The sequence below is a fragment of the Chiloscyllium plagiosum genome, chromosome 38 (genome assembly GCF_004010195.1).
Source record: "Chiloscyllium plagiosum isolate BGI_BamShark_2017 chromosome 38, ASM401019v2, whole genome shotgun sequence".
Classification (NCBI taxonomy): Eukaryota; Metazoa; Chordata; class Chondrichthyes; order Orectolobiformes; family Hemiscylliidae; genus Chiloscyllium; species Chiloscyllium plagiosum.
The window spans coordinates 27,507,783-27,520,724 of NC_057747.1; the positions used below are offsets into that span (position 1 = coordinate 27,507,783).

The 12,942-nt window shown below is 40.6% G+C and overlaps 1 protein-coding gene across 1 annotated transcript in view; it reads left to right on the forward strand.

Annotated features, from left to right (window-relative positions):
- The first annotated feature begins 2,087 nt into the window (after positions 1 to 2,087).
- The window catches only part of LOC122541945 (broad substrate specificity ATP-binding cassette transporter ABCG2-like), a 27,147-nt gene continuing 16,292 nt past the window's right edge, over positions 2,088 to 12,942 (forward strand). The window contains exons 1-6 of the mRNA XM_043679232.1: positions 2,088 to 2,170; positions 4,867 to 4,926; positions 5,019 to 5,136; positions 8,976 to 9,131; positions 10,389 to 10,546; positions 11,873 to 12,024. Coding sequence (XP_043535167.1) covers positions 4,874 to 4,926; positions 5,019 to 5,136; positions 8,976 to 9,131; positions 10,389 to 10,546; positions 11,873 to 12,024 — 637 coding nt within the window. The 5' untranslated portion in view covers positions 2,088 to 2,170; positions 4,867 to 4,873. The remainder of the gene's footprint in view (positions 2,171 to 4,866; positions 4,927 to 5,018; positions 5,137 to 8,975; positions 9,132 to 10,388; positions 10,547 to 11,872; positions 12,025 to 12,942) is intronic.

Genomic DNA, 12,942 nt, shown 5'->3' on the forward strand with positions numbered 1-12,942 from the left:
CCCTGTAGGTGAATTAACCATGGGAAATATGGGGCTACAGGGATAGTGTGGGGGAGTGGGATTCTCTTAAGAGAGTCAGTGTAGATTTGATGGTTCAAATGGCCTCTATCTGCACTGTAGGGTTCTATGACTCCTATTTGAAATATTCTCATTATGTTTGCCTGTCCATTCTTTTATCTTTGCTGTGAAGATGTTAAATGCTCCTGTGTTACTTTACATGCCACAATGAATTTCTCAAGAAACCTGGACGCGTCATCTAATATTGAAAATATCATCCTTTTTGCTTTAAAGACTGGTCCTTAATCAATTTTAATTGACCTCTTATATCTTGTTCAATTCTACATAATCCTCTTGTCAGTTTCCCCAGTCCCAGATGCTTTGTCAGTGTTTCGATTCCCTCTACCTTCTTCATTCTATCAGGCATTTCCTTTTCTAAGTTATATGCCAACTCAACTTTGTCAGGTTATGTCAATTTGTGATGGATAATTTTTTGAACCAAAGGATAGTTTCAAATTACACCTTATTTTATCACCTATCCTTCCACGCTGCTTCCACGGAGTCCACATCCAATCTTTTCAATGGTTATCATTCAAAAGATCTCAGACCCACGGCCCCTAAATTGCTATTATAACTGGGAGAGAACATCAATAATTGAGCCCTACTGTTCAATTAGTCATCAAAAAATGTATAAAATTCCATCAAAATGACCAAGTTACTTGACTAACTGATATTCAAGACAAAGGGGATTCACACTGGGATCAAGAGGTAATAAAAAAACAATTCTATTCATTGAACACACTTAATTTTAACAATAGCAGGGAAAAGAAACGATGTCTGATTTATACAAGTTAAACATTACTCCTTTAAACTCCAAAACACACAACATATACACACAACTCAACCAGTATTATGATGAATGATTTAATATATAGACTATGCGTGGAAAAAGGATTGAGATGAGATAAACAAAATTCCAAAGATCAGAAGTCCAGACCACAGACTGGTGAGGTAATGGCCTAGTGATATTGTTGCAGACTTGTAATCCAGAGACCCAAATCATGCAATGACGTTTGAATCCAAACATGGCAGTTATAGGCATTTGTATTCAATGAAAATCTCATTTTATTAAACTAAAGGTGATCACGAAACCACTGTCAATTGTAGTAATCTGGCCCACAGACATCCCAGATCTACAACAATGTGTTGATTCACAACTGCTCTCTGAGCCACTCCAAGAGCAATTAGGGATGGGCAATAAATGCTGGCCCATGTCCCGGGAATACACAAGAAGATATACTGCTATTTTCCTCACAGGCCTTTTGGTTTTGTGCAATGATGATATTGTGATCCTGTTTCTTCGGTTCGATGGTTGATCAGCTAAACATTGGTCTTCCCTTGTATGAATTTGTATCTTTTACAGGTTCTTGGTTTTTGTGTCTTCTCTTCACACAGAGAGGGTGGGACAGAGAGAGAGATCTTAGAATCCCTACAGTGGAAACATGCCCTTCGGTCCAACAAGTCCACACCGACCCTCCAAAGAGTAACCCACCTTATTACTTGACATTTGCATGACTAATGCACCTAACCTACATATCCCTGAACACTATGGGCAATGTAGCATGGCCAATTCATCCAAGCTCCACATCTTTAGATTATGGGAAGAAACCGGAGCACCCAGAGGAAACCCATGCAGACATGGGGAGAATGTGCAAACTCCACACAGACTGAGTCTGGAATTAAACTGTGTGCTGGTGCTGTGAGGCAGAAGTGATAACTACTGAGCCATTGTGTCAAGCAATGACAAGGAATGAAAACATTTTGGAAATAAATGCTTTTCGCATAACTATTGTTTGCTGCAATTACAAACCTACTGTCTATTAGAAAGATTTCGGCAGCAATTGTTTACCTCTTTACCAGTAATGAAGCTTGTAAACTATTATCACATGTTTAACTCTGCAACACAAGATAAGAATTTCACCTTTGCTCAGTTTGATTGTAAAAGATAGAACAGATCTCTAAACGGAAACATCATGCAGGGCAGAAATTCAAAAAGCTCCAATTTGCACTCTCCTGGCCCAGTGCTGTCTTTTAATAACATCCGATATGTGGTGAATACAAAAAGGGCATTCTGCATCCGGGGAGAAGGAAGAGAAATCCTGTGCGGTGTCAGGTAAGGCCATCAGCTCTGGCTCCTTGCTTCATGAACATTAAAACTGAACCCAGGGCGAGGGAACGATGTCAGTATTTGTACACAAGTCTCCAAGTATTATTTCCATTGGAATTAACCGTTACTCATCCAAGTCGGTCCTTCTCAAAAGTCAATTGTTCTACCTCTAGTCTCTGTTTCCTCCTTTCATGGTAGTTGACTATTTATCTTTGGTTTAACTTGTGAAAAATACGTGAGCAAACAATCCTGTGTTGACACAGTTTCTGTTTCAGAAACTATCCCAAGAGTTTGAATTCTAGTCTATCACTTCCTGTGTGATGGGGTTTTTGCTGTTTTCCATTTGAGATCTATGACAAATGCTTTCCTCACTTTAATTTGTCAGTCCTGGAAGGAGTACAATGCAGAATAACACCTGAACTTCAAGGGTTAAGTTATGAAGAGAGATTATACAAATTAGACCTGTTTTCTTTAAAATTTAGAAGGTTAAGAGGCGATCCAGTCAAAGTCACCAAGACGATCAGGGGAGAAGACAGAGTAGATAAAGGGAAACTATTTCCACTGGTTGGTGATTTTGAAACTAGGGGCCATCGTCTGAGAATTAGGGCCGGACCGTTAGAAAGCATTTCTGCACACAAAGGGTGGTAGCGGTATGGAATCCACTTTCACAAATGGCAGTTGATACTGAGTGGTGTTATTTTTAAATCTGAGATAGATTAATGTTTGTTAAACCAAGGGATATGGGACAAATTCCTGGTATATGCAGGAATGCCACAGATCAGCCATGATCTAATTGAATGGTGGGACAGGCTTCAGGGGCTGAATGGCCTATTCCTGTTGCCACATCCCCTCATTCCTGACCTCTTACTTGCTGGAAACAGCCTGCTTCTACCTTCCCAGTCCCCATCCATTCAGAGTTCTAAACATTTCTTTTTGTAACACTGGGATATCTTACCAGCTGCCAGTGATCTTGCTTCATCCTCTCCACCACGTCTCCCATTCAGTGTGGTCTAACACTGCACACAGTCTCCCAACTGAGATCTTAACAAGGTTTTACAGAGGGCCAGCATTTATGTCATTAGTTTATATTGCATATCTCCTGCGAACGAAAGATTAGAACTCCAAGAGTTTTTTAAAAAGATTTTAACCACCTTTAACGTCTCCAGAACCTGAACTCAAGTCCCCTTTCTGCTCCTCCACATCACAGCACTAGACGCTTTTCCTGGTGTAATTTCTATTGTCACATCTTTGCACAGCCACAACCACACTGCACACCGACGGACACCGAGTGCTATCTCATTCGTTGCTGCCACTCGACAACTTTTAAAGAACATCGACAGAGTTCATCAGAACTAGGAGCAACTGGAGGCCATTCAGTCCCTCGACCCTGCTCCGTCATTTAATACAATCATGGCTGATCTCATCTTGATATTTCATCTCCACTTTCCTGTTTGCTCCCATAATCCTTCAGCCTGTTACTAATTAAAAATCTCTCTATCTCTGCCTTAACCTTACTCACTGATCCAGCACCACCGCATTCTGAGGGAGTGAATTCCACAGATTCATGACCCTTTAAGAGAAGTAATTCCTCCTCATTTCTGTCTTAAATCAGTTATCCCTTATCCTTAAATGATAATCTCTTGTTCCAAATTGTCCCACATGAGGAAATATTCTCCCTACATCTACTTTGCCAACCCCCTTCAGCATGTTACTTCCCTGAATTAGATCTCGTCTCATTGTACAGACAATATTGGTCTAACCCATTCAATCTCTCTTCATAAGACAGGCCCCTCATCTCTGGTGCTGATACTCCCTCTCTTTTTGATGTTAACAGCACAGGTTGACACCATTCTCTCTACATTTGTATTTGAATAGTGGAAAGGACCCAGAACTAAACACTGTGACTCTTATTTCCACTGAGATACTGCCCTTAACTCCTAACTTCGAATATTGCTTTCCAATTTAATTTTCTTACTTTGCCAGAATTTCACATCTGTTAATCATATTGCAACCTTGACTTTCCTTGTCAAATAATTTCCAACAGTCCATGTGCATTACACCCACTTACTGTATCTGTCATCTCCTTAGGGAATGGCACAGAGGTTAGAAGGGTTACATTATAATGACTGGCTCTGTACACTGGTTTAGCATTCCCTCAGATATAGGAGATTAAGGGGGTATCTAACTGAGCTGTTAATGATTTGAAATGGCTCTGGTGGGTCTAGTCCTGAAAAAGTGGGCAGAATCTTAAAATTTAAACTCGGCTAGTCAAAACTGCTTATGGGAAACAATTCTTCAAACAAAGAGAATGGAAATCTGAAATTCTGCCAGTTACCGAGAGCTCAAGAGAAAATTCCAGAACTGAACTTATAAAATTTTTGCTGGGTAAGGATATTTAAGATTATAGAGTAAGGTGATTAAATGGAGTCAGCCACGATCTCATCGAATAGTTGAAAGGACTAAAGGTATCAGAAGTATGGAAAAAAATTGGGAACAGGATACAAAATAGAAATTGCTGGAAAAGCTCAGCAGGTCTGCCAGCATCTGTGGAGGGAAATCAGAGTTAACTTTTCGGGTCGAGTGATCCTTCCTCGGAACGGTTTTGTTGAGTTGGATAATCAACAGTGATCTTACTGAATGGCTGAGTGGTCTACTCCTGTTTCTCCTTTTTATAAGGACTGACTGTGTGTCCTTTCTTTCAGTGGTGTGATGAGACCCGGTATGAACGCTATCCTTGGTCCAACAGGGAGCGGCAAGACATCGTGAGTCATGCAAAAGAATCATAAAACACTGTGATTGTTCTAAACCAGCAGAACATTCCCAATGAGTTAAAGAATGTGTCTTCTTTTTATAGGCTTCTAGATGTTTTGGCAAACCGGAAGGATGCAAAAGGACTCAAATCGGGTCAAATTCTATTGAATGGCCAACTCGTGAACTCAAACTTTCACCTCCAGTCTGCTTATGTTGTCCAGGTGAAATTTTTTATGAAGTGTGCCACAAAGTTTAACTTCATGACTGTACAGTGTACTGGTGAAAATTCTCTCAGAGTTGAGATAGCACAAGAAAAGCCAATAGGAATCTGGTTTGAGTCTGTCTTTGTAAATGTTATCTAATTTGAACATTCTTAAAGTCTCCAATAACTAATACCTGATGGATTGAGGCTAGGAATCCTGCAGTGAGTAGCTCACCTCTTAGTTCCCCAAAGCCTTTCCACCATCTATAAGGTTCAGCCCAAGAGTGTGATAGATTGCTCCCTACTTGACTGGATGAGTGCAGCTCCAAGAATATTTAAAAAGCTTGACACCATCCAGGACAAAGCAGTCGTTTAATTGGCACCACATTCACAAGCATCCACTCCCACCACTGCTGACACTCAGTAGCTGACGCTCACTATCTACAACAGACACATCAGAAATTCACCAAAGATCCTCAGACAGCACCTTCCAAACTCACAACGACTTCCATCTCGAAGGACAAAGGCAGTAAATAGATGGGAACACCACCCCCTGCAAGTTCCTCTCCAAACCACATACCATCCTGACTTGAAAATATATCACTGTTCCTTCATTAATAATGGGTCAAAATCCTGGAACTCCCATTCTAACTGCGTTGTAGATGTTCCTACACTCCAAAGATTGCAGCGATTCCAGAAGCAGCTGTCCACTACCTTCTTCAGAGCAATTGGAACCGAGTAATAAACACTGGCCTGGCCAGTGATGCACTCATTCCCTGAAATGACATTTTTAAAAAAGACTCTGCATTTTTAGTTGTTAATTTTCAGTATTAGCAAAGTTAAGTGAGAGTAACTATCATCAATCCCACATTATTCAGTGTCAGAGAGGTTAATTGGCAGTAATTAACACTGATCTCATTGTTAAAAGGGTTCTTGGTTTGATATTACATCTTTCTTTTTCTCAAGTTTAATTTGTATCTATTGCATTATGGAACAAATTTATTTTTATTAAATCTTGGATGAATGGGCATCATTCAATGGGCCAGGATTTATCACCCTTCCCTAATTTCCCCTGGGAAGGTGGTGGTAAAGCTGCATTTTGTGGGATGTAAGAACACTCATAGTGCTGTTGGAGATGGAATTCCAAGATTTTAACCCAGTGACAATGAAATAATTAATGATGTTCCAGCTGTGTTCATAGCATTTTAATCGTGATAGTGATGGCAAGATATTGATTTCTGAAACAAACCATGGGGCTAGCAATCATTGGGACTTTTGTGTTCAATCACTTCTCTACCCTTCCCTGAACCAGGACATGGCTGAAGGGCTTCGGGGCAGAGGAAATGACCTAGGGGGTGCAGTGAAAGAGAGAGACTCACTGAGATCCTTGTAGAGAGTGGAGGAGAACTTCTTCAAGGTAGGCATCCTTGGAAGAGGCTTCGCAGTAGGGTTGAAATCAACTAGGAGAAAGTTAGGACTGCAGATATTGGAGATCAGAGTTGAGAGTGTGGTGCTGGAAGAGCACAGCAGGTCAGTCAGCATCTGAGGAGCAGAAGAATCGATGTTTCAGGCATAAGCCCTTCTGTGGAATGAGCCTCTCTGCTGTGCTTTTCCAGCACCACACACTCTCGACTCTGATCTCCAGCATTTGCCATCCTCACTTTCTCCTTCCCTGAATGTGTTGTACCATCGCTGCATAAATAATGCTGAGTGGCATCAGCCTTATCATTCATTTCTCGACAAAACCTGGTCCCAATTTGCCTTAACGGAATAGCAGACTCAATCCAATATAAATTAGGACTGTTATCAGGAGCACAAAAGGTCTTTGCTGGAAAAATTCAGCAGCTTTGCCAGCATCAGAGAAAGCAGAGTTAACATTTCGGGTCTGGTGACCCTTCTTCAGAATTGATTGTAGCTGGGAGAAGGTTGGTGCAGGTGCTGAAGTTGGGGTGGGAGGAGGATTGGGGGGAAGAATAAATGATAGGTGGAGGTGGAGCCCAGAAAGAGAGAACAACAGTTGGGTAGCCTGGAAGAATGTTTAGTGGCTGACAATGGGTTGGTTGTGGTAGCAGCCCATGTGATGACAACCCCTGTGTGGGGGTTGGGGTAAGGACATGGGAGAAGGTGCTCAAACTCTAAAATTGATATTGAGTCCTGAAGGCTGTAGGGTCCCTGAGCAGAAACTGAGATGCAGTTCTTCCAACTTGCGCTGAGGTTCACTGGGGCACTTTATTAAGGCCAACACAGAGATGTTGACCAGGGAACACAATAGTGTGTTGAAATGGCAGGAAAAATTGGTGGCATAGGAGACAGTGAAGAAGGTTTTCTAAGATTACAAAGGGATCTTGACCAATTGGATCAATGAGCTGAAAGGTGGCAGATGGAGTTCAATCTGGATAAATGCAAAGAGAGGGGATCTAATTGAGGTGTACAAGATCATGAGAGGCATAGAGTTGCTAGCCAGAGACTTTTTCCCAGGGCAGAAATTGTTAACACGAGGGGTCATAGTTTTAAGCTGTTTGGCGGAAAGTATAGAGGGGATGTCAGAGGCGGGTTCTTTACACAGAGAGTTGTGAGAGCATGGAATGCGTTGCCACCAGTAGTTGTGGAAGCAAGGTCATTGGGATATTTAAGAGACTGCTGGACATGCATATGGTCACAGAAATTTGAGAGTTCATACATTAGGTTTACCTTACATGAGGCTCAATGGTCGGCACAACATTGTGGGCTGAAGGGCCTGTTCTGCGCTGTACTGTTCTATGTTCTATATTCTATGTATTACATTTTGGTATAGCAAACTGGGGGAGGACTTATACAATTAATGGCAGTAATTTGGCAGTATTGTAGAACAGAGGGACTTAGGAGTTCAGGAGCATAATTCTTGAAGTTTGTTTAAGATATAGCCAGAATGGCTGAGAAGGCATTTAGCACACTTGCCTTCATTGCTTAGTCCTTTGAGTATAAGAGTTGGGAAATCATGTTGAAGTCGTATGAGACATTGGCGAGACCTCTTCTGGAATTCTGTGTCCAGTCTGGTCACTCAGATATTATTAAGTTGGAGAGGTTCAGAAGAGATTTATCAGGATGTTGCAGGATATGGAATGTTTGTGTTATAGAGAAAGGCTAGATAGACTGGGACTTTTTTCACTCGAGCATCGGAGGTTGAGAGGTGACCTTTCCCAAGTTTATAAAATAATGAGGAGTATAGATAGAATTAATGGTCGTTGTCTTTTCTCTAGGATGGGGGATTTCACGTCTGGAGGCACCTTTCTAAGGGAAAATGTTTTACACAGAGGATGGTTTGCGTGCGGAATAAACTTTCTGAAGAAGTGATGGATGTGGGTACAATTACAATGTTTAAAAGAGATCTGGATAAGTACATGAATAGGAAAGGTTTGGAGGGATATGGGCCAGGAGCAGGCAGTTGGGACTAGTTTAGTTTGAGATTACGTTCGGTATGGACTGGTTGGACCAAAGGGTTTGTTTCTGTGCTGTTTATCTCTATGGCAGAAATCTCAGGGTAATCTTTGTCAACAGAGTGTCGGTGTTCTGCAAAGTCTGTGCTTCATTTCCCCAATTTCCATTTGTGTTTCTGATTTTCTATATATGCAGTTCTTTGGTTTTCCTGCTATCAGGAAGTTTGTGCTCAAGAAATAGATACCTGGAGATTTCAGGAGCAAAACCCTCGAATAATTTAAAGAGCAGTTGGATACTTTAATAATGGCAGAAAGGACAGGGGAGCTGAGAATGACCTTATTTAACCAAGACAATCTTGTAAATTAAGAGGATATTCCGATTTTAAAAAATAGACATGCAGTTTTTGAGTATCTTAAAAATGACAACTTTCTTCAATCTCAGGATGATATTCTGATGGGAACGCTGACTGTAAGGGAAAATCTGGAGTTTTCAGCCAATCTTCGGCTGTCTCGAAGAAAGTATACATTTGAAGAGAAGCAAGAGAAAGTGAACAAAGTCATTCGTGAACTTGGCTTACAAGACTGTGCCAATACCAAGGTAGTTTTTATTTGGAGCAGAACGCGTAGGTAGCGGATATTCAGCCCGAGCTATATCCACGATCATCACCAGCATCTTCCTACAATATTTCAGCTCCACACTTTGACTCTAATCACCATGTCTGAAGAAGAGTCATATCAGACTCTTTCCTCATGGACACTGCCAGATCTGCTGAGTTTCTCTTTTCTGTTTTTGTTTCAGATTTCCAGCGTCTGCAGTATTTCACTTTTATTGCGCATCCTTCTATTCCTTTCTCTCTATGTCTTTATTCAGCTTTTCTGTAATTATACCAGTACTACTTACCACAGTTATTTCACTTGAGAGTGAGTTCTACTTTTTTAACTAATCCTAGAACAAGTTATTGGTTTTGGTGAATCTGTAATTTGGTCCCTTTCAGTTACTCATTTTCCATTGGCTAGTATTGCAATCCCGATAGTTTTATTTCTGTTAATGGATTGATTCTTTAATCTGCTTCCTAACTCTTACCAACAGTAGTCAGTCCGACCAACACCGGTTCCCAGGCTCAGCGCAGACTGACTATTCCTCTGTTTCTACTAAGGTGAATGTGGAGGGTCTTTTGTACAACAGAGAATCAATCTGCTCTCCTGACAGAGGCTTAAATCCCATTTTATAACACAGAATCAATTGCTTTGTTTCATTGTTTTAAGAATTAACTGCAAATTACTTTATATTTGAATATAGTGCAGTCATTAAGCCTGTTTTACAGAGGTGCTGCATTTGATTATGTGCTGCTGTTATTTGCTGTTCCCTCTTCTGGTTTTTTTTGCAGTGATGGGTACTTACGATACTATTAGATTACTTCAAGGTCACTGGTTGATGTTGAATGTAAGCAGGTCTACAGGGTTGGGTTACTGTGGAAAGTTGCCAGAAGAGTAAGAGAGGGATGGGAATTGTAGTGGCTGAGGGTTAGAAATAGGATGGAGGTAAATTAAGAGGAATGGTCAGAGCATTCACTTGAATGTGAGCAATACACCTTGCACAGAGTTGAAGTCTGTACCAACTCGCTGCATCTTTACACATGGCCTGAGTTGACAGACTGAGCTAACAGAATCAAGGCCACATTCACTGAGGTAACTGGAGTACAGGTATCATTTCTACCAGTATTAAGTTGGGAGGACATTTAGATTCATCCGGGGTAGTTACAGATTGTAAGATCAATCATAGGGCTAATAGTGTTGGTAATGGGAGTTGAGTCTATCTTTGGTATTTTGAGCTAATAATACATTGCCTTGCCAGATTGGTACAGAATTCATCCGAGGAATATCCGGAGGAGAGCGGAAACGATGCAGCATTGGCATGGAGTTAATCACTTCGCCCTCCCTCCTCTTCCTGGATGAGCCAACCACAGGCCTCGATGCAAATACAGCTGGTTCCATCATGCAGCTGCTTCATGGGTATGTCGTCATGTGACCTTCAACAAATAGGGAAGGAATTCATTCTGTAATGTTTTTGCATTGTACTCCCCTTATGCATGTGAAAAGTGAGTTTAAATTGGCTTGGACCATTCTCAGATAGGAAGTAGGGATTGCTTTCTGCTCTGAACATATCAAGTGACTGATTTTTATTTTTAATTATTGCAAATCCCTTCAATGCATTCTATTCGACATATTCTATTCACTCTTTGTTTTTATGATTCACTTTCAGTCAAAGGCAATCATTTCACTTTGCCCTCCCTATAAAATACAATGGACCTGAATTCCTGCTGACATCACATTGAATTTACCAATTAATGTCCAAAAGTAACATCTTCAATCTAATTGTGGAGTTATACATGTGCCTTAAAGTTTGTCCAAATCACTTTACGGTGATATCAGGAAAATAAATCAATTTCTTCCCCAGAGTGAAGGCTATTGGATGTATTTTGAAGGACCTTTTATAGAATGATAAAACGTTAATAACTTTATCTGATAGCAATCACATATTCTTGGAGTTTTTAACTCTTGCGTTATAATATTCAAAATGCTTGTAGTAACCAAAACATCTTTATTGTGTCCAATAACGCTTACATTATAGTTTCTTAATGGAATTAAAAGTGGAACTACTGCTTATGTTTACTATGATGGATATAACAAAACTGCATTGCTTTATAAGCTCTGAATGACTCTGAGTAAATATGGACATAAGCAATGATCAGAACTTAAAGATGTTTCCAATTACATTTCGACAACCTGCAATTCCCTGACCAGGTGGATGTGGAAAGGATGTTTCCTCTTACTGGAGAGGGCGTCACTATTTAAAAACCAGGGGGTCATCATTTGAAACAGATGAGGTGAATCTGTTTCTTCTCAGAGTGAGTCATTGGAACTTCACCCTGAAAAGGTGGAGGAGTATTTTTCAGGCAGAGATACTTAGATCCTTGTTAAACAAGGGATTGAGAAATTATCAAGGATTAATGGGAATGTGGATTTGAAGTTACAATCAGATAAACCATGATCTTATTGAGGGGCTGGATGGCCCATTCCTGCCCTTTGTTAGTATGTCCACATCCAAGGATCATATTGATGGGATCAACAATATCCCATTAGTCCCTTTCCCTCTTCCATCTGGTTTTTATTATTATCACATTGAAATGTGACCATGAGGATTTGGACATGTAAAACGATGGGTTGGATAGTTCCGTTCCATTGTTGCGCTTCTCTTAATTTTCAATGTCCTTGTCTTCTAAATCAACCAAACCATTAAATGACTGAGACTGATAGAAACTGATTTTGTAATTTTAGATTGACCAGACAAGGGAAGACCATAATATTCTCAATCCACCAGCCTCGGTATTCTATCTATAAACTGCTGGATTATATAACGTTGATGAACAAAGGAGACATTGTATATCAAGGTCCGGGTGCAGAAACCATTGACTACTTTAAAGAGCTTGGTAAGGGAATTCCACATAATGTTAGCCTTTAATATATTTGGGTGGATTAAGACTAATCTGGAGAAGTATGTTTCCATTTCTTTGTAACTAAATTATTGTTTGAGAACTCACAGGTCAGTCAGTGTTTCAAAGTACAAACTAATGCTGGTCTCAGGCTATGCCCTTTTCTCTTTCTTCCTGTGTTATCCTTTTACTTACTGAAAGCATGGTTACTGGGCAGGTGGCATGTATATCTGTGAAGGGACATTGTGCTAGATTTTCTTAACAGTGCCAATTTCATGCAGCATGGTGTAGGACTGTCAGAGGGTAGCAAACAATGTTCCCAGTTTCACATCAGTCAGGAGTGTTATGGACCAGACCAAGCAATCTGCAAATATATCAAGGAGATAGCCTTCACCCTGACTTTTAACTTATTTAACGGTAAACGTAAGGTGCTGCTTTCCAGATGTGATTCAATTGGTCACACTAATCAGCTTTAAGCAAAACAAACTTTATTCTTACACTACAGTTAAAATACAAACAGAAGATGAATTGGTATAACGCTATTGGAAAACCTAACAGGACAATAGATTATTTATCTGCTAAACAGCAACTGTTCCAATATAGTTACATCCCATGAACACACCCTTGGCAAAGGCAAAGTCAATAAAACAGATTGCCTCACACGTGATTCTGGCAGCAGAGAGAGAACACAAGCTTTTAGCTAACAGAGAGATGTCATAGAGTCATAGAGATGTACAGGATGGAAACGGACCCTTCGGTCCAACTTGTCCACGCTGACCAGATATCCCAACCCAATCTATTCCACCCGCCAGCACCCGGCCCATATCTGTCCAAACCCTTCCTATTCATATACCCATCCAAATGCCTCTTAAATGTTGCAATTGTACCAGCCTCCACCACTTCCTCTGGCAGCTC